Genomic DNA, 27,668 nt, shown 5'->3' on the forward strand with positions numbered 1-27,668 from the left:
CTTGTAGAGTCAGTTTATTTCTTAGTACTAAATAAGCAAACTACAGAAGATTTGTGGAAGAAATTATGTGTCACTTATGAGAAGGAAAGTGCCTCTAATAAAGTTTACCTGATAAAGAGGTTTTTTGATTTGCAGATGAAGGAAGGGATCTTCCTTGCTTCTCACTTGAATGAATTCAATATTATTTTCAACCAGCTTTAAGCTTGGAAGCTGAATTTTGATGCGGAGACTAAGGCAATATTCCTCTGTGTCTGAAAAGGGAGCAAAAGGATAAGAAAAATAATGCAAATTGGGGTGCAAATAAGAAGGAAGAGAGTCCAAGGGAGGACAAAGAAAAAGTGAAGATCGAGGAGATCAATGCAGTCTCACTGATGATAGTGACAATGACATTCTCTTTATGTCTGGTCTACCTGCAGAGTTGCTTACCACTTCAGATGATGCATATTCCCAAAATTGAAATTTGAATTCTAGTGCTTCATTCCATGTTACTCACCATAGGGAATGGTTCTCCACTTATGACGGTGAAAAGACAGGTTGTGTGCATCTTGAAAATAACTATGTATGTGACATAGTGAGAGCAGGTGACAAAGTTTTCTTTTACAAATTGGTCTGCATTTGTTTTGAAAAATATGAGACATGTGCCTAAGTTGACCAAGAGTCTCATTTCAGCGGGTCAACTAGATGATGCTGGCCACCTTTGGCTTTCAGAGTTGTATAATTCAAAAGGGCTCTATGGTTTTAGCAAGGGGTGCCTATTATGGGACATTGTATCTCTTACATGTATCAAGGGTGTCTGATCATGTTGTTGCAATTAACTGAGCAGGCAAGTACTTCTTTATAGCATTGTCAGTTCGGACACATGAGCCAAAATGGAATGAAACTCTTAAATGGATGCTACTGTGTAAGATTCATAGCACTTAATGAAGAGAAGGGTGTGTTTTTTAATGTAAGATTTAATTTGCATCCTTAATTAGGTTTTGAAAGTTGGATTATTGGGACTGGTCGACCCCAAACCGATGCTATTAGTGAACTAAGGTCCTAAGGAAACTTTACAAATCCCCATTCAATCTTTGCCAAGACTACGGGAGCTCTACTTGTTGATTGGAATTCCTATTATACCAACCATACATTACAATGATCTGCACTCTATCATGAATTCTGAAAGCCTAAATTGTCCTTGAAACAACTCAAGTAGGATTAACAAAAGCCTTACTACTATTGGTTCATTTTGCATTTCCTTGGCTAATCTCTTCATATATGTATAGCCACAATTGTATGTGTTGGTTGATATGTGAACTATAGCTACTATGGTTTCTATTGTATTTAGCTTAGGCAAGTGACAAGACTAGTCATATTGAGTATGTCGATGATTCAAAGAGCAAGCCATCTCAATGAGTTACATGGCAAAATAATTGAGTACTTAAAATCCCTTTTATTGCAATTCTATTGTGCTATACAAAGTCATATAATAGAGATAAAACAAACCCAACAACATGACTACCTGAGAGGGCTAGTGCAAACCGCTTTAGTTACTTTGTTGCCTTAATTTTTTGTACATTTGTCAATGGTACCCGACAAAAACCATAAAGAATATAAGTCTCATGTCATATTCAATGAGTACATGTACATACATACATATACAAAATTTCACAGCCCGTAACTCAGAAGATTGCACGAATGCTTGCAAATATGCATTAAGTAACCTACGCAAGTTGGTGTCCCAAAAATCTGCTCTTGTCAAGGTAGAACTACTATGGTTTCCCTTAAGGGTCCCGTATAAGGCAAGGGGGACAAAACTCACCAGCACTAGCACAAAGATATGCTTGCCTTGTCTTGGGGGCCCTATACCTAAGGGCTAAGGTGTGTGTAGGATACGAGCAAGCCATGTGGGAGAGTTACATAGCAAAATAATGTGTGTTTGGACGTAGTGTAAAATCCCTTTTATTACAATTATACTGTGCTATACAAAGTCGTATAATAGAGATCAAACCAAACCCAACAGAGTGACTCCTTGAAAGGGCTGGCGCAAACTGCTTTAGCTACTTTGTTGCCTTAATTTTCCGTACATTTCATCGATGGTACCCTACGAAAACCATAAAGAATAAAAGTCTCATGTCATATTCAGTGAGTATCTACATACATACATATTCATGTCATATTCAGTGAGTCATATTCATAAAGAATAAGTCTCATGTCATATTCAGTGAGTATCTACATACATACATATACAAAATTTCATGCAGCTTAACTTTCTTCATAACGGCTCTAATTTTCACAAAATATAATGGCTCCTAATGTCCAAATGGAGTGCAAGCAAATATGTTGCACTCCTAATTCATAAAAAAACTTTTCAGAGTGCGGCAGAGAGAGGAAGAGGAAGAAGGGAGGGGGAGCCGAGCGGAGGAGGGGGGGAGCTGAGCGGACTGAGCAAGAGCGCTCAAAAGAGTCCGGGGGCCAAGCGGGAGAGGAGAGGTTGAGGAGGGTGTTAGTGCAAGGCGAGGCTGAGGAGGGTGGGAGAGGGCGAGGCAGTGAAGGGCAAGAAGGGGGGCAGAAGAAGGGCGGCGCGAGATTGAGGGAGGGGTGCCAATGGGAGACTGAGCAGGAAGGGAAGCGTAGGGTTTTCACTCCCTCCCCCCAATTAACCCTTTAATATTTCACCCTTTATGAGCAACCCTCCCCATTCACATCCACAAGTACTACTGTAATTTTTTTATTTTTTGTTTGACGCGGGGGGGGGGGGCGGGGGGTGGCATATTTCATATTGAGTGTATATATAAATACATACATATAGACCAACCACAGTTGAGCAAGAAAGCACACCTGATAATACTTCAATAATTGAGGTCGTTTCTTCTTGAAAGTGGGCGTAAGCAAATCACGTTCCATATCGAAAGGAATGGATTCTAGATGAATGGCTTTCAGAATCTCGAACCCCTTCAACTGCAGAAGAGCTCCCGAGTTAAGAACGTCCAACAGGCTCTAATTGTTGGTAAAATGGAGACAACCTTCTGAGATCACTTTACCTTCTGCTTCCTGCCCAATGCTGCCAGCTCACTACGATAAAACTCCTGAACTCTTCTCTCTTTGCACAGCTCTGGCAAGTCACCTTTCAATCCATTGGCTTCTGCCCAATTCTGAAGTGATTGCTCATTGGGTACTACCACAGCAACCAGTGATGCTTCGAAACTGTTGCCATATACCCAAATCTGTTGTTTGCACAAAACTTAGTCATGGAACTAAATAAAAAGTATCCATTTTTTAAAAATTAATTCAGGTCCACACTTACCGAATCAACATATAGACTCATTCCATATACCAACTCAAGGTGTTCTACTGCAACATACTCCCCCTGGGCCAGCTTGAAGATGTTCTTTTTCCTGTCGATTATTTTCAATGCACCATTGGGCTGCCACTCACCAATATCCCCTGCACACATATAAGCACACACAGACTCCCTCAAATTTCAACTTAATATGCGTGCACACAACAAGTCTCAACTTTTTAAAGGTCATGATCACACTGATATTTTGAAGGTTACTACCTGTATGGAACCAGCCATCTACTAATACTTCTCGCGTCAGATCTTCCCGCTTGTAATAACCAGAGAACATAATCTTGCTTCGAATGCAGACCTCTCCTCTGGGCACTCTACCTAAAGCATCATAGCCCATGTCTGGTACAGATTCCAGCCTCACTTCAATACTAGGAGAAGGAGGTCCAACCGTACCAATCATGGACAATTCATTTGGGACACAACAGAAGCTTCCAGCACAGGTCTCCGTTAAGCCTTTAAAAGGAAGATCAAGAGTAAGTCCAATAAGCCTGAGTAACAGGATCACAACATACCAACATATCTTCTTTTTAAACCTTAGTAGCCATCTTTTCACAGAAGTTACCATAGCCCTGCACCACCATTGCACAGGTGGCAACTCTTAGGAACTCTTCCACGTGAGATGCGAGGGGAGCTGCTCCTGACATGATAAGCCTAACACGCCCTCCAAGTACTTTGTGTACCTGACTCCAATCCAAATTTGTTCCCTCTTTTCAAAATAGAATTAGAATCATATGCATACCGCAGGCTAAAGAAATTATTGTAGTTAGCTGATGCATGTGCATGGTCTTTTACAAAAATTTGCTTGACCACCATAAATTCTTTAAAGACAAACTGAGAGCCTTACAGTTTGAATATACACATCTTTTCAGTTTCAAACCAGGAGCTTCCTTTTTCTGCCTCTTCTTTTCATTGGCAAATTCAAAAATAGGATTATGATTACGGTGGCAAACTCAGGTGTCCACTACAGCATAGGGAGGACCAGCTCCTTGCAGACTGCTTCCTAGGTTCCCTGTGCAATGCCTATAAGAGCCAGAGGCCAGGTCTTATGAGAACGTTCACGACACTCAGATGCCTTGCTTGGATGGGAGTTCGGATGGGAGAGTCCAAGATTGGGATCCTGAACGTGTATGCCCCAGCGTGTAGACAACACTGCTCGGCCTTTTGGAGGAGGCTGTTAGAGTGTCTTCCGGATGTTGACTCTTGGATTGTTGGAGGTGACTTCAACAACCTGGAGTTTGGGGAAGGCAAGCAGTGCGGCGCCTCGTTCTCTGAGATGCCAACAGCAAAGCATAGCACCTGGGAGCAGTTTTTTTTAATGATCAGTGGTGGCAGAGACCTGTGGAGAGAGCCAGATTTCAGCAGGACTCCTGGCAGCCTTATCTTCTCCTTTGGACAGAGGAGACATGATGGATTTCTAGAGAGATTAGACCGTTTCTATGTTGGGGACTGGGCACTACACAGAGGCGGATCTACCAGGATTCTGGCATGTACCACGATGTCAGACCACTCTCCAATGGTACTTCACTTAGTCATGGTAGGGATTTGGGAGTAGTCAGAGATGGCACCGTGTGAGGGCTGGGCTGTGTGGGTGGCCGATGCGATTCAGAGGAGCAGTAAGCAGCTGCAGGCTCATGCCCTTAGGCGGAGGAGGACCCTTCAAGAGCGTGAGCAGGCTTTGAGGAGAGACCTCGCCTCCATCAAGAGGCTCAGGGAATAGGACCTAGTTTCTCAGTGGCTTAGTGACAGATTCGAGAGCTCGTCTCGAGCTTCAGGACGCTGCAGCGGGCTAAGTTCTCCTATGACTCCTCCCGGGCTCGATGGGTGCAGTAGGGGGACAGGATGACGAAGCGATTCTTTCAGACCACTGGGTCCCAATCGGCAGGCACACAGCTACAATGTCTCCGGGACTCGCAAGGTATCATGCACACTAACCCGCAGGAGATTCTAAACATGACCACCGATTGTTACAGCCAGCTCTTTCAGACGGAGAGGATGACCCCAGCTGGTCTTGTGGCCCGAGAGCTAGTTTGGGATCACGTTCCGACAGTAGTCTCGCAAGACTTATGTAGCAGACTTGAGGAGCCTTTCATAGATGAGGAGCTCTCGGAAGCCCTCAAGGCTCTCCAGAAGTGCCCGGGTGAGGATGGCTTGACTCCGGCCTTCTTTCGGAACTTCTGGGAGATTATCTCCACCCCTTTCCGTTCAGCTTGCCAGGAGATTTTTGACACAAGCCTTCTCCCTCAGTCCCTAAGTAGGGGGTGGATTTGTTTGATCCCGAAAGGGGGAGATAGGTCAGATATCCAATAGTGGAGACCGATCATTTTGCTTGATACTGCATACAAGATCCTCGCCAAGGTCTTGAGTTTTGTTGAGTGTTGGAAACCATCAGCTTTCCATTTGATCTTGTAAACCCACTTAGTTCCAATGATATTCTTGCCATAAGGCAAATCACACAACTCCCAAGTGTCATTCTGATGGATAGAATCCAATTCAGCTTGCATGGCCTTCATCCAACAATCACTCTGAAAGGCATCTTGATGACATAATGGCTCTTTATTGCATGCTGTAGCAACCGAAGCATAAGCAACAAAACTAGCATGCTCTTTCCGAACAGCTGCTCTCATACGGGCTGGCAGAGGAGTGTCTTGTTTGCTGTCTTTTAATGTGTCAAGGAGCCAACAGGGTACCTTTTTAGGCTCCTGAATTTCTGCTCTTTCCTGGTCAAGAGCCCTGTGCAAATGATCCTGATCAATGATAGGCACATCAGGCTGAATTTCTGCATGCACATGTGGCTGTAAATGACCAACAGATGGAGGAGGGACAACCTCAGATGGAACATCATCCCGAGCATCAGATGGAAACAAAGCCATCAAGCTGTCAAATATGTCTGGGGCATCAACAACGGGCTGTTTTTGACAGTCCAGCAAAGGCATAGTGAAAGATTCATCAAACACAACATCCAAACTGACAAAACACTTGCCCATGCGGGGCTGATATAGCTTATAGCCCCTGCTCTTTGAACTATATCCAAGAAAAATGCATTTAACAACTTTATCATCCAACTTAGTGTGTCTCTGTGAACGCACATGAGCATAAGCTAAGCATCTAAAAGTCCTCATGTGGGAAATGCAAGGCTTACGACCCGTCCAAGCCTCATACGGTGTGATAGTCTACAGTGCCTTTGTAGGACATCTATTCAAGATGTAATTTGCACGCATGACCGCATCCAACCACAACTTATTAGGCAAATGTTTGCCTTTCAACATGCATCTGGCCATTTCCATTGTTGATCTATTCTTCCACTCAGCCATAGGATTTTGTTGAGGAGTATAAGGCACCGTGCATCGATAATTAATGCCACGGGAAGCCAAAAAAACAGCAAACTCCTTCGACATGTATTCACCCCCCCTGTCTGTATTAATATGAGCAATGTGCAGCCCACTCTCATTCTCAGCCAAGGTAATAAAGTGCTTGAAGCATGAAGAAACATCAGACTTGGATTTCAATGCGAAAATCCAAGTGTACCTGGTGAAATCATCAATAAAAGTAACAAAATAGTAGAACCCCCCAAGAGCTGCAACCCTCATGGGTCCACAAACATCACTATGAATCAAATAAAGCTTACGCGAAGCACCAACTCTCCCATTCTTGGGAAACACAGCACGGTGCATCTTACCAAGCAAGCATGGTTCAGGTAGGCATATGCATTTTGGGAAGATCCATAACCATATCTTCCTTATATAACTTCACCAGGGCTCCAAAATTGAGGTGTCCAAACCTCTCATGCCACAAATGAGTATCTGCCATGGTAGAATCAATAGCAAAGGCATGTGCATCGGCAAGTGCAGCATCATCATCTGAACATCTGTCATAAGCATTAAGTCTATAAAGACCGCTAGACAATGTGCCAGCCAAAACCAGGGTAGAGGCATGTGTAACATCATACACTGCACACCTCACCCCATCAAAAATAACTTGAAAGCCACATGTAGCAATGGCTGAAATAGAAATGAGGTTCTTACGAATGCCTGGAACATAAAGCACATGCTCTAGAGTGACAATACCACCAGAGACAGAAGTAAGAGCAACTTGCCCAATATCTTTCACGGTATATGATGCATTATTGGCACATGTGACACTTCCCCCCTTAGATGTAAGCTCTAATGAGCTGAATAACTTCCTGCACGAAGTGATGTGCTTGCTAGCACCACTATCAAAGAACCAGGCATCACGAACATCTGAAATTGCCATACAAGCATCATGAACATCACGATTATACTGACATGTAACCAAGAAAGCCCAACGGTGGTCTTGTGCGAAATTAGCGGACTCATGTCGATCTTCTGCACTAGAAGAACCAGATACTGCAAGACCATACTCTCTCTTTTTCTTTTCACATGCTATGCGCTTTGTGCATTCAAAAATATCATGCCCAGTTTCCTGCAATAGTTACATCTCTTCTTCTTTTTGTTATCCCCTAAAGAAGAGACACCATGTGAATGATCAGCATGGGAATTAGAGGGCTTTCCAGCTGAAACCTTACCTTTACCTTTGTGTTTATGATGGGCAGCAAATGCTTGATCACTAGCCATAGTAGCATTGCGATTCACACGACTTTGCTCCTCCTAAAGAAGAAGAGCAACAAGCTGGTCAAATGAGAAATGATTGGCATCACCCCCTGCAACCAACCTCAATGTAGTAGCAAAGCCTTGATATGAATCAACCCATCAAGGGTATTAGAAACCAGCTGAGAATCAGGCATAATCTCATCAATGTTGGCCAACTGCTCTTTCAAATCCTTCACATTAGTGAGATAGGCATCCATGTTACCAACCTCATCAAGCTTTAAATCTTTCAACTGCCTACAGAGATAAGCAACCCTCATCTCATTCTGTACCTGATACAAAGATGCAAGCTGATCCCATGCTTGCTTATTTGTCTTGCAAGACCGAATATGAGAGATAATAACCCGTTTCACTGAAAGAGCAATCAAGGCATGTGCTTTGGCATCACGACCATCCCACTAAATTTGCTCCTGTGAAGAAGGCAAAGCACTTGGAGCAGGAGGTGCACGAGTCCTAGCTATAGCAGTAGACCCATCACCTGAAGAAGCAGAGGCTGCAGGTGTAGCACCAGTAAGAGTGCGTGTAGGCCTCGCCTCAAAACCTAAAACAATATGCCATAGATTCTTGGCAACCAAAACATGTCCCATCATGTATGACCACGTGGGATAATTGGTGCCATCAAGCTTGTCATTGGCCCCAATCAGCCCAAACAAATCATCTTTGCCACCAGACATGGTGCTGAAACACAAGGCAAATGCATCAACTGGCAAAGCAAATGGGAGAAAGGCAACCTCTCAGAATCAAGTGCCAAAAATCAGCCTAAGCTTCAAAGCTTATGTCCGCAAAAGACTCTCCTGTCCCAAGGTGTACCTCTTTCCCCAAAGGCAACACGAGGCCTTCCCAAAATGCAAATGAAGCAGAAATTGAAAAAAGCCAATGCAACAACGGCTTACCCAATGATGGACAGTAGTGACAGGCTTTGAAAGCGAGCAAATGAGGGTTGGAAATGAGAATTACAGCAAAAGAAGTGCTCCCACGAGGAGGAGAGCACGTAAAATGGAGTGACAGAGATCCAATGGAGAGAAGCTCGCAGCCCGAGGGAAAGGGATGCCAAATGAGGAGGGAAGGGCTTAAAGAGAAGTCTCCGGATCAATTCAGCAGCTCCGAATGGCTCCAAGAGCTGGCACATAGCTCGAGGCAGCTCCAAAATGCTGACACGCAGCTCGAGACAACTCCGAAATGCTGAAAAACCTGAAATGACTGGCACATACCCGGAGGCAGCTCCCCATATGGAATTTTGATACTCATACGGATTCCACACGTGCGAACTTTCTGGCAGTTTGTACAGTGTACGGATTTTGACAGATGTACGGATTTTCGTATGGATTCTGACATGTGTACGGATTTCCATACGAATTTTGACAGGTGTACGGATTTCCGTACAAATTTTTTCTAATAGGTATGGAATTCCATATAGATGCTGTAAATGCTTGCGTGTGGTCATTTTGCTGCAGCAGGCTGAAAAATGCACTGAAAACCAGTTCCCTTCGCGAGAGTTGCTCCCAATTGCGATCTTCTCGCGTCAGAATGAGGTTTTTCGCGACAGAAGTGCTTGGAAAGGCTCAAACACTCGTGAGGGTGTGAAAACCAGCAAGACCAGTAGGAAAGAGAGCTCCAAAGGTTGCCAAACAGCTTGGGAAAGCTGTCAATGGATGAGGGAATGGATTCCCGACCTGCTCTGATACTACTAGGGTGTTGGAAGCAATGGAAGCTCAAAAATGAAAGCACAATGCAGAAAAACAGATGCTGTAATAGATTGCTGCAAAATTGAAGTGTGGAAGCTCAAGGGAGAGCCAACATAACAAAACCCTAGGGCTAACTGCCCTAACTGGACTAAGTGTCCTAACTGACCTAGATGGTACATAAACTAACTGTACCAATAGTCCTAATTGACTATAACTAGGCCTACAAGGCTCATACCAAGGTATAAGTGGCATCTATGGATAGCCCATGAGATAGCCTACAAGTTTGCGGTTACGGCCCCATCTTAACGACATCATCCATGACATAGACTGGGTTTTTCCAGGAGCGCAACATCTTGGACAACATCTTCACGTTCTGGGAGGCAGTGGATTGGTCAAGGGAGGAGTCACAGCCGCTGGCCGTCGTTCACTTGGACTTTGAGAAGGTCTACGACAGGGTGGAGTGGTCTATCCTGGAGGGTACTATGAGGAGATTGGGTTTCTCAGACAGATGGGTTAGAGGAATTCCAGCATTATATGCAAGGAGCTCTAGTCAGATGGTTATCGGAGGAAACACAGGCGAGGCCTTTCCTCTCTCTTGCTCGGTCCGCCAGGCCTGCCCACTCGCTCCCTTCCTCTTCTTGTTTGTGGTGGAGGCTTTGAGCTACTATTTGAGATCACAAGTGGCGGATCTCACAGGGTTGAGGCTCCCAATTATACAGGAGGAGGAGCTACTTGACTCGGAGTTTGCAAATGACACGGCCTTGTATGTCGAGGGCACCACAGCGTGTCTAGAGAGAGTCAGAGACGCCCTATCTATTTACTGTGAGGCCTCGAGGGCACGGATCAATTGGACGAAATCCATAGGCTTCTTCACGGGCTTTGAGGAGACACAGAAGATCCGTGAGTGGGGGAATGACTTTGGCTTCAGATGGATACCGCGGGGCCAGACGGCAAGATACCTTGGATGCCAGGTGGGTATTGACGTCACAGGAGCAGCAGATTGCCCTGGTCCTTGAGAGTGTTCGGCGCAAGCTCCTCTATTGGAGCTCGGCGAAACTCTCCCTAGCAGGTCGCGCCTTAGTGGCAAACCAGTTCCTTCTTGCCATGGCCTGGTATATCGCCTCCCGATGGTGCTTTCACAAAGGATGCATTGGGCAGCTCCAACAGTTGGTACGGAACTTCCTCTGGGCAGGTTCAAAAGGCACGAAGAACACTAAAGACCGAGTAGCTTGGCAGACAGTGATCATGCCACAGGCACTGGGAGGCTTGGGTGTCAATGATCCGGAGATGCAAAGCAGGGCCCTTCTGGGTAATCGGTGGTTCATGGCCTCAGCCCAAGTGCAGAGCCTTGAAAGCTCCTCTTACAACGAGGGCTTCTGAGGACTTCTGAGGAACACCCCATGCATTGGGGGACAGTGGCAGCCTTCACATAGATGGATCTTCTCAGAGGCCCCCCTTACGGGGAAGGGCTCCCCCCTGATGAGGAGTCTCCATAGGGTATGGCAGAGACTAGTAGGGGGTCTCATCTGTGCTCCACCCAGATGTAGAGAGGAGTTTGAGCGCCAGCCCCTTATGTGGTACCCAAAGATCAGAGATCAAGAGTGACATATGCTCGGACAGCGCACTCACATTGGTTGGGCACAGTGGGACAGTGGTCCAGCAGGATCCTTTGGCCATTGGAGCAGACTACCTACGGAGACAGCGGCGAGGCTTGACTAGCGCATCTGCGAGGGATAGGGCAGCGAATGGGCGAGATTGACTCAGCCATTCCTGAGTCCTGGTGGGAAGGACTTCACGTTTGGAGAGACAACAGATGGTTGGGGTAGTTTTCCCATACTGGTATTCCCTTGAGGATGTTGATGTAGCGCGGCACCACGCACCCCAGCTTCTTCCGTGTAGGACCTGGAGGCCTACTTCAGCCACTCACTGAGAGTGACCACGAGATGGATGGGAGTCTTGATGGGATACACTGGCAGATGATCAGAGTGGTAGGACGTTTGGGGAAGGAGTGGCACATTGACCCTCCCAGTATCTCAGAGTAGGACGTCTCTAGATGGCGCCTTTGGCTGTGGGAGGGTAGACCCCTGAGGGAGGTCCAGTGGGATCCGAGAGAGTGGTTCTGGCCCTCCAGGAGAGGGCTAGCTGAGCCGGTGCATGAGGTTCCCTTCTTTTCCTGCACCACACGGATTGGTAGGAGGCTTCAGATGGACTCGTTGAGGTGGACCCCCTCGAGGGAGAGAGATTAGGTGACCCGGGATGTGCACTCCAGGTTTTGGACACGGTTTTGGTCTAACTTGCGGCCGAGGAAGATCTCATACTTCTTCTGGCTGGCCGCCCACGGAGGCTTGCCCATCGGCCGTGGTTGGAGAAAATGCAAGTGGAGGGGCAGTGCCATTGTTGCTCCGATGGTGTTAGGGAGACTATCCCGCATTGCCTGTGGAGTTGTCGTAGCGCAGCGAGGATCTGAATGGGAGCCCTCAAGATCATGACACGTATGTGGAGTCTTCATAGAGACTACACCTGGGGGATGGTGGCTTAGTTGACAGAGGGAGGACACGCGTTTTAGATTTGTGAATCTCCCAAGCCTACCGGATACAGGGTCAAAGCATCCAGAGGATTGCACTCCACGAGGCAGTCCCCCCTGACAGCCTAGCTCCTCCTCCTCCTCCTCCTAAGGAGGACAGTGTTTGGGACCAATAATGTACTCCAATGCGATGTACTGAAAGTGCATACTTGCCTTGCATCCCATTGGGCTCAAGTGACATACTGGTGGGTGCCAATCATCACCTAGTCTAGATTATGGACCTCTGGATGCCAAACAAGAGGCAATCTCTCAAACTCCTATCTGAACTCATGGAGAATCCTCATCAAGCTTCACATCAGGGATGACCCTTGTCTGACAAGGGGAGCATCTAGAAAGAATCATCTTAACGAGGATTGTCAGGCCCCCCGGTATCCTGGGGCATTTTGCAGGAGGCCATTGTACAGAAACTTCTTCAAGGGCTCCATGCCTAAACTCAACTCCAAACAGTCGCCTTGCATGATAAGGTTCCCCTCTGCACTTCTTCCCAATCTCCCCTCAGCCTAAGCATTCTAGAATCATTGCCTACAATGACACCCTAGCCCATAGGTTCCTTGTCTTGTCCAATGCTTCCCACAAAAGGTTTTCAACTAATCTCATAAACTACCAATACATCCCCTAGCACTAGCATTATTCCACATACAAGGCATTAAAAAATTATAGAGGCCTATGACTTACCAGCTGACCTGGGTAACATGAAACCCAACATGAATTTGATTCGATAGTTGACCTTGTTGCCTAGAAATCCACGTATGTCGGCATCCGCATTGGCAAACAGAGGAAATTTGAGCCTCAGATCTTGTTAGTGTTGCCACAGGCTTTAGTGCTAGCGGAATAGGTAACGGGATCCTTCCAGGCCTACCCAAAGAAGCTCCCATGGCAGCATCCTCGAATCCCACTTCCTATCATATCACAATACATCAGAGGACAAGCAGCAGGTTGAGGATGCAGTACAAGAACTCAGTGAAAGAGCAATTATTGGGTGACTGGTGCTCTTACTCCCATTAGTCAGCAAGTCCAAGATTGGATACATATGATCCTTGCTCTGCAATAGGATCACACCCGACCATCTATGGACATGGAGTTTTCTTAATACAGTTATCCTCACCACAGACATCCCATGCATTTCTTCTTCAAAGGGGTTCTTTTGGGTGGCCATCTTCTTCTATACATGGGACCGCTTTGGTTTTTCTCCCCTCCTAGCCCTCTTCCCCTCTCCGCCTACCCTGCCTAGCCTCTCCTCCACTCTCCACTCTCCACCTACCCTACCCCTTCTCTCCTCTACTCTACCCTACTTTGCCCTCCCTTTCCTTCCCCGCTCTCCTCTCCTACCTCGTCCCCCTCTCCTTCCCAGCCCTCCTCTCCGCTCTCCTCTCCTACCTTGCCCCCCTTTTCCTCCCTAGCCTTCCTCCCCTAGGCCCTCCTCTCCGCTCTCCTCTCCTACCCTGCCCCACCCTTTTTCCTTCCTAGCCTTCCTCCCCTAGGCCCTCTTCTCCTCTCTCCTCTCCCCTCCTCTTCTCTTCCTTCAGCTCCCTTAGCCCCTTCTCGATCTTTCGCCAGCTCACAAAAAGGGTCAGACGGAGCTCGTTGTGTTTGAGTGGGCCTCACCGCCCTGATCGACGAATGGATCCCCATTTAGTCAATCAACGTCCGCTTGCACACCGGCCGCAAAACTGTTATTCTCTCAAAAGACGAGTTGCAGCAACTCAAGAAAGACACTGAGGTTGAGTGTTCCACTTCTCTTTTCGCATGCATCCATGGGTCCCATCCTTCCAGATTACAAGCAAGGGATTGGATGCTGTCAGTGTTACTTGGAGATCTTGCAAGTCACTTGACAGATGTTCGCTTGCTAGGACGAGGTTTCTTCCAAGTGGTTCTTGACTCTCCAGATTCTGTTGCTACAGTGGTCAAGGCCAATCCCTTGGCACTTAGCTCTCGGAGGACATTCTTGACGCCCTTTTCTTTGGGTTTTGATCTTGTGGAGGAGAATAGTCGGGTCACTTCTCTTTTCATCAAATTCCCTGGCCTACCATAGGTTTACCACTGACTCCTTGCCTCTATTGGAGCCGTGTTCGGTTTGGTCACAAAGATCCCCCCTTCCTAGCATGCCCTCTTCAGCAACAGAGCCAGTCAGATCTGGATGGAGTGCCACGAGTTAGGGTCATTGTTTTTGACCGTAACAGGACGAATGACCATATCATGCTCTAGCGCCCTCGTGGCTCATTCTCAAATAGAGGATAGAGGTAGCAGGGAGACAGGACCAGTGCAAGATATGCAAGATTCTTGGGTATTTCACCAGAGATTGCCCAACGACAAAGAAAAGACCTAAAAGGTCTCCTGGTGCAGCTTGTTCTCGTACCACCACTTCGGCACAGAATGCACGTCCTGCACCTTCCACACGTGCTACCAGACCTCCAACAGATTGTCCTAGACCTTCAGCACCAACCACTCGACCACGACCTTCACCTTCAGCACGCCCAGGACCTTCAGCACACCCTACTCCTATTGTCCCCCATTGGGTACCAGTGAGGGTTGCCACGCCTACTTCTGCACAGGAGGATGCCACTGGTGCCACAGACCTTTCATCTTTATATGCAAGTGACGTCCCATTCATAGTTTCTGGTGCTGATGTTTTGGCCCCTGTTCCCCTAGTTGCAGAGCAGGAGGGGTTACATGCTCATGGTTCACCCATGGAGAGAGTTAGAGCTGACAGTCACACTGATAGTCAGTCCCCTGATCTTCCACCTCAGCAGCCCCCTTCTTCTTTGCATCGTCATGTTACTTCTCTTGATAGAGGTAAGGGGGTTATCTCTTCCACACCACCGAGTGGAGGGATTCTTCGCAGTCTGGCTCCGGACTTGGCTCACAAGAACTCTTTTGCAGCTTTGGCAGAGATAGCAAAGTTGATATGGAGGAGTTTGTTCCCTCCACTTTAGGGGAGGCTGTTATCGGGATTCCTATATGTGTGGGGATTCTTTCCACTATTGATTTTCCTCCACTTGACAGGAGGGGTTTTCCGCAGGAGAGGATTGTCTCTGCCACCAGGTCGGGTAAAAGGTCTTTCACCCAACCTCCTCTCGTAGATGAGGATTGTCAGCTGGAACATTCAGGGCCTAGGTGGTGTGCCACATTGCCACCATAGGCAACTAATTCGTAACCACCTTCATGCAGGTGTAGCCGGTGGTCTTATAGACATACTCTTTCTTCAGGAACACAAACTGGATGCCAGAGATTGTGTTAAGTCAGGCAAGTTACTTTCACGAGACACTTTTTGGTCGCCTGCTCTTGGTACTAGGGGAGGTACTTGCATTTTCTATTTCTTCCGCTATACTCCCCTTAGTGGTTGGACACACAGGGTTATTGTTTCCCCTAGAGCTCAGTGGATTATTTTATTGATAGGGGGATGCATGGTTGGCTTGTTAAACCTGTACGCCCCAAACATTAGAGGGGACCGTGTCCTTCTATGGAAGGAACTGCTCTCTTGGTCCTCTATTGCACATTCTTGGATTATTGGAGGTGATTTCAACATGGTTAAGATGCCTTCAGATAAAAAAGGGGGCAGAGAAGGTGGGGTTCACTCTTTGGAGAGAGCAGCGTGGAAGGCCTTCCTATTTCAGTTCAGTGGCAGAGATGCTTGGTATGATGATGCTTTTCAAACTTAGCCACAGTCACTTCTGTTTTCTTGGTCAATAGGAGGGTGTAGATGCCTATCCATGCACGGATTGACAGTTTTATGTGGATGATTGGGCTCTGGATAGAGGTGGGCATCCATACAAAATTTACAGATCAAGGTTTTTCTAATACCCGTTGAACGCACCTAATATTTTTACAAAGGGGTCTAATATTTCTTTCATCCATGGTCGAAATGGTTGGCACAAGCTTGAGTTTATTCAACTCCTTGGCAACATCTCTTATCCTTCAATCAAAGATGTCAACATGGTCTACTAGAACATTTGGATAGATTCTACACTGGAGATTGGGCTTTGCGTAGTGGGGATGCATAGGCATCTTGGGACGTACAACCATGTCCAACCATTCTCCAATTTTCATGCATTTGGAGAAGCCTCGATCAAGTTTTCGGAATGAGGATTGGATTCCAAACTTGTTGTTTCAGAAAGAGGTTCAACACACCATAGCTTAGAATTGGATCCTAGATGAAGCCGGTCCACAGCATGGCTAGGCCCTTTAGACAACTAAGGCTATATAGAGGAGTAGCTTAGGGATGCAGACCCAGGCTTTGAGGCACATATAAGCTCTACAAGCATGTGAGAAGGCTCTTAGGAGTGACCTGGCATCCATAGTGAGGTTGAGATAGCAAGAGGCATACTCCCTTGGCTAGCCGATATATGAGAGAGTGCTTAGTTGTCCCTCGAAGAGATTTAGGTAAGACGGTCGGAGTATTCATACCATTCTTGCGGGCTTGATGGGTATGGTGAGGTTGGATAGGATGAATTGGGCTGGGTTTTCTACACAATGGATCCGCTTCAACCAGGGCATAGCTTCAAAGGCAACATGATGAGTAGGGGCAAGCTTGACTCATATAGCTAGAAGATTCTAGAGTTGTCCACCACTTTCTAAGCCATCTTTTCCAAGCAAAGGGAGAGATCTTGCAAATGCAGGTGCAAGGGAGGAGATGTGGGCCACATCCCTTTATTAGTCTCTTCGATTATGATGAGGTAGACTCCCTTCATGAATGAGGAGCTTTTGGAGGCCCTCAAGGCCAACCCAATATAGAAGTGCCAAGGAGGAGATGGTCTCCCCCAATGCTTCTTTGCACCTTTTGGGGCATGTGGCCACCCCAACACTACAGCTAGTATTTCAAGAGATTTATGTTCCGAAGCAAGTGCCTTAGTCTCTTGTCGTCTAGGGTGGACTTCTTTGATCCCAAGGAACGCGATCAGACGGATATGCAACAATATCATTTAATCGTTCTCCTTGACGCCATATACAAGATCCTAGCCAAGGACTTGAGCTTGTGGTTGCACCAAACCTCCCTGATGATTCATGACACGCTTACACGTTTTGTCTAGGAGAGGAGCATTGGACAACGTCTTCAATGTGGCTCAAAGGATTTGGTTGGGCTCCTTAGGATCCTAGCCATGGTATGGACGATCCATCGAGTTTTCACTTGGGAGGTGGTATGGAGTAGTCGTTGAGTTTTCACTCAGGGGATGGTGGTGTGGCTGACAAAGGGGAGGTATGCCTTCTTCATAGAGGTGACATCACCGGCCTACCTCATTGATGGTAGCTTGGACATCCGTGATGCCTCTCCCCCAACAAAATGACGACCAAAGGCCTTGCTGGAGGACAACACCTGGGAGACGATTGCCCGCATTGTTGCCTGGCCTAGCACATCTAGGTGGGTCGTTGAAATCTTGTCATGGGCAGGTAGGAGACTCGACCAATGGCCACCCTTGTCCGTATTTGGCATGAAATCATCTATACCTTGTGAACCATTTGGCCGAGAATTCCATGAAGAAAGCCAAGAGGCATGAGCGGTTCTGCAAGGCTTGCCCTGCAAGCACCTTCTACACTTTCATGGATCAAGGTATCCATTGGTTGTACACTCCTCCCCCTGGCTGTTGGCCCCCGCTTCAAGAATAGCTGAGCCGTTGAACTGAGACCTGCGAGGCAGGCTGGGATGGCCAGCACCTTCATTTCAACACCTTTTTGGATTGCTGAATTTGTGTTCTCAAAGTATCTAATAGAAGGTTCCTTTCTCGGGGGGAGGGGGGAAACAGCTGCTTAGTTTTGCTAGGTAGTTGAAGCCATTCAGCTGTAGGTATGCCAAGCACGCTGCCTACACATGGATCGTTTTGCAAGTCACTATTGTACTAGAACAGCCCACAAGCCGTGAGCATGGTAATGTACGATTCGTTTCCTATATAAGCGTCTCACTGTCTCTTAATCTACTTGTTTGCACATGTTGAGAGAAGTGAGATCTGAGAGATAGTGTGATACATGGAAACCCTATTCCAGCAAGATAAGGGGAAGAATGCAAACCTCATTGCTACCTATAAGGAAACCCAAACGCATGTTAGCAAACGTCAACCAAAACAAGAGAGAGAGCTTAGGAGAGAAGGGAGGGGATGAGAGGAGAACACTGACTATAAAAAAGTAGTAAACCTCATTGCTACCTATAAGGAAATCCAAACGAATGTTAGCAAACGTCAACCAAAACAAGAGAGAGAGCTTAGGAGAGAAGGGAGGGGATGAGAGAACAGTGACTATAAAAAAGTAGCAAAAAAGTGTCAAATGCTCTATATTTTTTGTGGAATTTTTATATTCTACAAAACTGAAGCACCTTTGCTGGGTGCATTATTGGTAACCTATTGAAGACATGTTCTGCAATTGAGTTTAAAACAGTACTATCCCCTCTATTCATGCTTGCTTTAGAACGCAAAGACAGAAATCTTGTTGATGGAAATGTGACAATAGCAAGCCTTTCCTCTCAAAATTACAAAAAACGAAAACAATATCTCACCTTTTGAAAAATCAGATAATCTGCCAGAGGTGAGGCTTTGTCTTGGTTGTAACCCATTCTCATCCAGAAAAGTTTGCTGGTGTTAATACACAGTACAGCAACAATTAAGTTAGTTGTATTACAGAGGTTGTAATGTTTTACATGAAAACAACATTTGAAATATTGATCTGGAACAAGATTGGCATCTTTCAATATACATATCTATATTAAAATTTGCATTTCATCTATATATTTGGGCATGCCCACCCACCCATACACACACACACACACACTTTTTTTTGGTGAAAACTCTCAATGCTTTATATTACAAGATAGCTAACCAGGAAAAAAAAACTGGCAAGCTGAAATATTACATCAAGCGAAAATGTCCATATAGGACAAATACACACACACACACACACACACACTTTATTTGGGTGAAATCCATTGACGATTATATTACAATAAAAAGTCCCAAAAGCAGGGACCTCTAGTTACAAGCATCAAAAGATATCATTATATGACAAGAAAGCAAGATAGTATACATCCCGCGCATGTAGACAATCATAGAAGATATATTATATGACAAGAAAGCAAGATAGTCTACATCCTGCGCATGTAGACAATCATAGAATGATTGCAGTAGCAATGCCCGGAAGAACTGATATTTAAAGCAAGAGTTGGATGACCAAACACTTGATGGTTGAGGTCCTTACAGAAGGTCCATAGGTTCTTGATGTCTATTTTTACAGCGTTCGCACACACTTTAAAAAAGGAAAATCACACTTTTTTTTGTGAAAAAAATCTCACACACTCTTTTTTTTTAGTGAAAACTTTGGATTGATTATATTACAAGAGTAGCGACCTCAAAATGAGGCAGCCGAAATTACATCAACTGAAAATCTCAGTGTATGCTAGATATACATCATGATCTATGCAGCGCATCTGCAAGCAATCAAAGAAGGATTGCTGCAAAGAACGCTTAAAAAAACCAAACAAGGAAAATATAGGATCACCAAAGACTTTACAGTTCCTGTGTGTCCATAAAGTCCATGTAGGCCATCTTCTCCCAGTCGTATTGATGTCCTCTGGGCCTGGTATGTGCCATGTAGCTTTAGTTATTGGCACTTAGGTTACCTAGTACTTTTAGTGTCTTATGACACCTAGTACAAGTGGTACCACTAGGACACTAGGTCCTAGGGTTCTCTTTATAGTAACTTTGTACTTTCATTTTCATTTCACTAGTTGATGTGACGGCTTTCACTTCTTGCTCCACTCTTGTGCATTCTTTTGCTTCCGTGAGCCTATAGTGGTATTAGAGCACTTCCTTCCTGGACCTGCTCCCTACTCCTAGCTTTTTGCTTCCAGCTCCAGGTCCCGCACTTTAGCTCCATCGTCAAGCTCAGCCACTGGACGTCCCGCACAGCTCCGACACAACCTGCTGTCCGTACAATTTCATACAATTGTACGGATTTGTGTATGGCGCGTCAATTGTCGAGGGAGGAAAATTTTTCTCTGTCCATACGATTCTGTACGGTCGTCCATACAACGCGTCAGAACCTGTCCCGTATAGATGTACTGTCCGTACAGTTGTATGGATTTTCGTACAGTTTTCGATTCCCGCACATTTTCGTACTTCAGCGTCCGTACAGCTCCATACTATTTCATACTGTCCAGAGTAGACATTGTAGCAGATCTGCAATTTTTTGCTGACATTTGGGGCTTATGCATTCGGGCTTCGATTTTGCAATTTTTGAGGCTTTTGCAGGACATTGGCAAATTTGGAGTTTTTCAGTTCATTTCCTTCTTTTGGTTGCAATTTCTTGCAAGACATTGGAGCTTTCGGATTTGGATTGCAATATCTTCTTCAGATTGGTGTAGGACATTGGGTCACATTTACAGGACATTGGGTCAGATTGCAAGACATTGGGTCACATTTGCAAAATCTCAGCAAAATTTGGGGCTTTTCTGTATTTTCCCTCTTTTTGGCTTTTTTGCCCTCATTACATTTGGGGCTTTTGCCAAATTTGCTGATTTTTGCAGTGGTCATTGCCTGACACAATCACATTTGGGTCAAATTTAGATTTGCCCTTTGATTTGGGCTGGAAATTTGCAGGACATTCACTTAAAACATTTGCTGTCACTTTTGGACAGCCAGCTCTTTGCAGTGATAGCCTTGAGGCTTTTGTGTTTTCAGGTCTTTTCTTTTCAAGGTATCCCATTTGCAATGGCTGGCAACAATCATGATTTATTTGGCATTCTTCGTGAAGATGATAAGTTGGATGGCACCAACTACCCGATGCGGTCTTATCTCATGAAACATATTCTTGTTGCAAGGCATTTTTGGAACATTGTTTCTCGGGTTGATCTGAGGCCAGCCAATGCTACAGTGGCTGCCCCTACTGCTGGTCCTTCTGTAGAGGGTACTCCTCTTGATGCTTTATCCTCTAGCACCCCTATTGCTGCTCCTCCAACTTAGGAACAAACAAGATGGGATGCAAGAGATGCAAATGCACATACCTGTATTGCTTTATCATGCAAGAAAATAATTATTCCCCACATCCGGTCATGCAGGACACCAAAGGATGCTTGGGACAAATTGGCTTCTCTTTATCAGATTCACAATGAGGCACATGTTGCATATTTAAAAAGGCAATTGCAAGAAGTTAGCATGAATGAAGGTGACTCTATGGATGCAAGACAAAAATGCATCAAACTCCTTTGACATATACACTCCCCCCCTATCTGTGTTGAGGGTGACAAGCTTGCATCCTGATTCCTTCTCAACCATATTCAGCCACCTTTGAAAGCATGAGAACACTTCAGATTTCGCTTTTAAAGCATATACCCAGCAATATCTTGTGAAGCCATCAATTAGAGTCATTAAATATTTGTGCCCTCCAATGGCATTTGTCCTCATTGGACCACAAACATCACTGTGCACTAGCTGCAATTTCCTTTGTGAGAATTTTGGACAATTCTTTTGAAAAGGAAACCGATGCATCTTACCCAAAAGACAACCCTCACACACATGTTTGGAAACTGTGTGAGTTTGAGGTACATCATTTGCCATCTGCTGTGAATGTAGCTTTGCAAGAGCTCTATAATTGAGATGACCCATTCTCTCATGCCAAAGATGAGTTTCAGCAAGCTGTGAATCTGAAATTGCAAATGCTTCAAAAGAAAGTGCAGCTGAGTGGTGATCAAGGTGATAAAGCCCCTTTTGCAAAGTGCCAGTGAGAACTATGGCATTGTCATCACGAAGATCATATACTAGGCATCTGTAGCCATCAAAAATCACTTTGAAACCTGAAGTGGCATATCTTGTCAAAGTGACAGGATGGCTTAAAATGGACGTGATCTGCACATCTCCAATTCCTTTTACAGCATAGGAAGCATTATTAGCACATGTGACAGCCCCCCCTCGAGGTGCATTAGCTAAGGAATGAAACAACTGTCTGCAAGATGTGACGTGCTTGGAAGCACCATTATCAAAATACCAAGACTGAGCATCATTAGCAGTAAAGAATGCATCAACTTTGGAGGGATCAAAGGAGCAATGGACAGCCCATGCCCAATCATCCTGGAGAGCATGTGCATGTGAGGCATCTGCTCGCTTTTGGGATTCAATTGCATGTGAGGCATTGACTGTCAATCCTGCTTTCTTTTTCTCTGAAGCAATGTGCTTCCTACATTCTGAATTTCATGCGCTGGCTTGCGACAATAGTTGCATCTTTTCTTCTTTGACTTATTTGCTGTATTTTGAGATGCATTGGAGGAATTGCCACCGTTAGGCGCATATTTAGGCTTGCCCATAGGCTTGGAAGCCTTGCCTTTTCCTGTCTGCTGTGAAGCAAATGCATGATCAGGAATGGTAGCTTTCCTATTAGCACGACTTTGCTCTTCCTGCAAAAGCAAAGTAACTAACTGATCAAAGGAATAGTGGTCTGGATTACCCATGGCTACTAGTAGAAGGGTTGTAGCAAACCCTTGATATGTATCTGGCAGCCCATTCAATGTGGTACTGACAAGCTGAGAATTTGGACCACCTCATCAATATTGGCAAGTTGTTCCATGAGGTCCTTGACCTTTGTCAAGTATCACGGGGCATTGTTCACTCATGCACTACTCCTTACACTCCTCAGCATAATCTTGTTCCCGAAAGGAAGAACATGTCCACTATGGAGATGACCAAATGCATGCTTAAGGCCAAGTCCTTGCCCAATAAATTTTGGCTTGATGCAGTGATGTGTGCCAACTATGTGCTGAATAGATCACCTACAAGGGCATTGAGGACTGTCACACTTTATGAAGCATGGAAAGGAAGGAAGCCTTCACCACATGAGAGTTTTTTGGGTCTCTTGCATATGTTCATGTACCATCTCAGCAGCTGAGACATAAGCTTGATGATAAGGCAATCAAATGCATATTTATTGGTTAGAGCCAGGAGAGCAGAGGGTATCGGTTATACCAACCAAATACTGGGAACATTATTGTCAGTAGAAATGTAATCTTTGCTGAACATTCAGCTTCTCGTCTTGTAAACTCCAAAGCTAAGCCAGTCCTGCAGGCCCTCCAACAAGCAATAATCAGCCAACACCCCATGCTGATTTGCGAGTTCCTCTTCCAGCACAAAATGATCCCACTATTCATGATGCATTGATTGAAGAAAGAGCTGTCAATAGATAGCAAAGGCAATCCCAGATGGCTTCTTGACACATTGAGGGACAGCAAACAAGATCAACCTCTTGCTGCCCGGACAAGATCAGGGAATAGACAGATGCATGGTCATTTTCTTGAGTTTGCACTCCTTGCTATACAGCTTGCAATGAAGAGCCTTTGTGCCATAAAGATGCTTTTGACAGCAAAGAGTGGATGGATGCAATGAGAGCTGAGCTACAATCTATTTTGAAAAATGACACATGGGAATTAGTAGATCTCCCTCCCGGCAAGCATGCCAGTGGTACCCGGTGGGTCTACAAATTAAAAAGGAAATATGATGGCAGCATAGATCGACACAAAGCCCGTCTTGTTGCGAAAGGGTATGCCCAACAACAAGGCATTGAATTTAAGGAGACCTTTGCTCCCACTTCCAGGATTACTACTATTAGATGTGTCATTGCCATTGCAGCCCATCACCATTGGCAAGTGCACCAGCTTGACATCAAGACTGCCTTTCTTCATGGGGATCTGCACGAAGGAGTTCATGTGACACAACCTCCTCGCTTTGAGGCTGTTGGCTCTGAAAACAAGGTATGTTGGCTGAGAAAAGCCCTCTATGGTTTGAAGCAGGCACCCAGGGCATGGTATGCCAAAATTCATGCACACTTACTGTCCCTTGGTTTTTAGAATAGCCCCACAGAGCCCACTCTTTATGTCCGTGGGAGTGGATCTGAATTGTTTAGTGGATGACATGCTGATCCCGGGTCCTGATACTCAGCATATTGCAGCTTTCAAGGCTGATTTGCAGCAAGCTTTTGAAATGTCAGACATGGGACAGCTGCACTATTATTTGGGCATTCAGTTTGCTCATGTTGAGGGGGCTATCATGATGTCACAGTCCAAGTATATTGGACAGCTCCTTGATCGTTTTCAGTTTGAGGATTGCAAGCCAATCTCTACTCCAGTGGACCTTGGCTTCAAATTTTCAGCTCATGATGGGAGCCCACCATTCTTTACCAACAGGCTGTTCGATGTCTCATTTACTTATACCTAACTTACAGTATGCAGTATCCCGATTCCCAACTCAACAGGTTCATGCACATGCCCAGTTCACAGCATTGGCAGGCAGTGAAGAGAGTCTTCAGATATCTCAAAGGCACTCAGGATTTAGCTCTCTTCTATGGTAATCAGGGTTCACTTACCATGCATGCTTACACGGATAGTGACTGGGCACGTTGTTCTGACACCAAAGTGTCACATACCGGCAACTGTTTTTTGCTTGGCAATTCATGTATCTCTTGGCTCAGCAAGAAGCAACCAACAGTTGCCACATCCAACTGTGAGGCTGAGTACAGGGCTACAGTAGAGTGTGTCTGGTTTCGATAGTTACAAATCTTGGTATTTGCCAGACATCCTCCACTATGGTCTACACTGACAACCAGAGTGCTTTGTCCATTGCACGTAATCCAGTGCTTCATGCGCGTACCAAGCACATTGAAGTTCACTATCATTATGTTCGAGAGCGGTTGTCAGCAGGAGACATAGAGTTGTCCTACCTTCCCACAGAGAACAACATAGCAGATATGTTTACAAAGGCACTTTCTCGTTCCAAGTTTGAAGTCTTTCGACAGGCTTTACACTTGGTTCCCTTTGTTACATGATCTGGCATACCTTATACATTCCTAGGTGGCTATATCCTTTTGGATGAACATGTGCCACCATGACAAAAAAGTACCAGGTATTCTGAGACATTTCCAAAATACTTCAGCCCATAACATGGAGGGGGGTTTGTAGGCCATCTTCTCCTGGTCGTATTGATGCCCTCTGGGCCCTGATATGTGCCATGTAGCTTTAGTTATTGGCACTTAGGTCACCTAGTACTTTTAGTGTCTTATGACATCTAGTACTAGTGGTACCACTAGGACACTAGGTCCTAGGGTTCTCTTTTATAGTACTTTTCACTAGTTGATGTGACGGCTTTCACTTCTTGCTCCACTCTTGTGCATTCTTTTGCTTCCGTGAGCCTACAGTCCAGAGAGCCCAATAGCGAACCCAAACAAAGAAAAGATGAAACTTCGGTCTGGGTGGATGAAAACCAAATAGCTAGAAAGACTTTCCAAAAGGAACAGTCAGGAATCTCGCTCGTAGGCGTTGCCGAAGAAGATCAATGAACTCACACACACACACACAAAAACCACCACGTGTTGTATACTGTATTGTTGTCCAGTAAAGGCATGTATTCCTATATTGCTACCTAGTAAAGGTGTGGAGTGGTGCATGTCAAGCTCTGCACTATATTTAGAATGGCTGCACACACACACACTTTTTTTTAAATAGTGAAAACTTTTGATTGATTATATTACAAGAGTAGCGACCTCAAAACGAGGCAACCAAAATTACATCAGTTGAAAATCTCAGTGTATGCTAGATATACATCATGATCTATGCAGCGCGTCTGCAAGCAATCAAAGAAGGATTGCTGCAGAGAACGCTTAAAAAAGCCGAACAAGGAAAATATAGGATCAGCAAAGACACACTTTTTTGGTGAAATCTTTGATTGATTATATTATACGAGTAGCAACCTCAAAATAAGGTGCTACAATTACATCAACTGAAAATTTCAGTATATGCCAAAAAGACCTCATGATCTATGCAGCGGGTCTGCAAGCAATCAAAGAAATATTGCTGCAAAGAACGCCTAAAAAAGCCAAACAAAGAGAAAGTAGGATCACCAAAGACTTTACGATTCCTATATGTCCATAAAGTCCATAGTGCCCAGTAGCGAACCCAAACGAAGAAAACATGAAACTCCGGTCTGGATGGATGAAACCCAAATAGCCAGAAGAACTTCCCAAACACACACACACACACACACACACCTTTTTTTTTTTTTGGTGAAACTAAAAACATTATATTATGAAACATCCATTTCACAACAGGACAGTGCTCGAGAAAAGAGCCAATGCCCTATCTATCAGAAACAGTAAAAGAAAAGCTGAATGCAAGAAACATCCAAATCTTCCTCATGCAAGGCATCGAATAAGGACTGCCGCAATGAGGCCCGGAAGAACTCATAAGGGTGCTGAAGAGATGAATTCAGAAATGCATGATTTCGCTGAAGCCAGAGGGTCCATAAAGCCCAGTATTTGATCCAATGAAAGAAAAGAGAATACTGTGACAAAGAAGCTGATAATCTGCCAAACATCCAGAAAAACTTCAAGAACCTGTGTGCTGGAAATCTGAGAGATAAAAAATAGGAGATCTTGTCCAGAAGTTCTCTGGAATTTGAACAAAACCACAGTAAGTGCTGAATACTCTCAGGAGTATGATGACATTTTGGACAAAGAGGAGAGGCAATCCGTCTTTGAGCCAATTTCACTCCCATTGGAAAAATACCAGCAATACATCTCCAGAAAAAGAGTCTCTGTTTTAATGGCATTTTCAACTTTCATATCAATTTTAATTTCCTTTCCACCAAGTTAAAGACTTATTCAGATGCCAAAAAGCATTTGCATGATGAGCAATCCATGGAGGAGGTAAAATCGATCGATAAGCCTGTATGGAAGTCAATAGATGCAAAGGCTGAGAGGATAATCCTGGACTTAGAGACTGAAGTTGCCAATCGTGAAGCCTGTCTCTTACTTCCAAAGATGGAATCGGAACAAAAGGGAGTAAGAGATCTGCAATAACTTTCCATATGGGTCTATGATGCATCCCAAGATTGTATTGTTGACATGCTGCCGGAAAAGAGAGAATATTCCCCTAAGTATCTACCACATCATCAATGAACCGGATGCCAAACTTCATGAGATTGTAAGCTTTGATTGTGGTTGTTGTACAGCAAGAGGAGAGTAAAAAACAGCACTCCAGTGAAGGCTTTCCAGTCGAGGAGATGAAGCTATAGAAGCACGTTGGGGAGACCATTTAATGCGAGAAAGCACCTGCTTCCAATCCTGAATCAACGCAGTAGAAAATGGACAACCAGGTATTCTACCTTGAAACTTGCCAAGTACTACTTCCCATGGATCAACTAGCCAACGCCCATAAGATTTGCGCGCATCTGGCCACACAAAAACACCAACATAATAGACCATGGCTGCTCTTGCTGAGAAAATACCCTTAGCATAGTGATCTTTCTTGCTAACACATGAAATTTGATGTTGAGAATATTCAAACCTCCATGCATTCTTGGAGAGCAAAGCAGGTCCATTTTGAGCAACCTCAAAGCTTTTTATGAAGCTTAGTTTTCCAAAAAATCTCCATGGCTTGAGACATAAAAGAAGAGAGATCTCGAGATGACCAATGTAATAAAGGCAGG

At 45.1% G+C, this 27,668-nt stretch overlaps 1 protein-coding gene across 1 annotated transcript in view; it reads right to left on the reverse strand.

The window, feature by feature from the left end:
• Positions 1-1,680: 1,680 nt before the first annotated feature.
• The window catches only part of LOC147896462 (long chain acyl-CoA synthetase 4-like), a 130,151-nt gene continuing 104,163 nt past the window's right edge, over positions 1,681-27,668 (reverse strand). The window contains exons 13-19 of the mRNA XM_087382022.1: positions 18,710-18,785; positions 3,897-4,014; positions 3,542-3,787; positions 3,287-3,426; positions 3,024-3,206; positions 2,821-2,940; positions 1,681-2,083 (exon numbers count right to left, since the gene is read on the reverse strand). Of these exons, the coding sequence (XP_087238148.1) occupies positions 2,036-2,083; positions 2,821-2,940; positions 3,024-3,206; positions 3,287-3,426; positions 3,542-3,787; positions 3,897-4,014; positions 18,710-18,785 (931 nt within the window). The 3' untranslated portion in view covers positions 1,681-2,035. The remainder of the gene's footprint in view (positions 2,084-2,820; positions 2,941-3,023; positions 3,207-3,286; positions 3,427-3,541; positions 3,788-3,896; positions 4,015-18,709; positions 18,786-27,668) is intronic.

The sequence above is a fragment of the Dipteris shenzhenensis genome, chromosome 11, assembly GCF_047967505.1.
Source record: "Dipteris shenzhenensis isolate YYH24624 ecotype China chromosome 11, Dip_SZ_1.0, whole genome shotgun sequence".
Taxonomy (NCBI): domain Eukaryota; kingdom Viridiplantae; phylum Streptophyta; class Polypodiopsida; order Gleicheniales; family Dipteridaceae; genus Dipteris; species Dipteris shenzhenensis.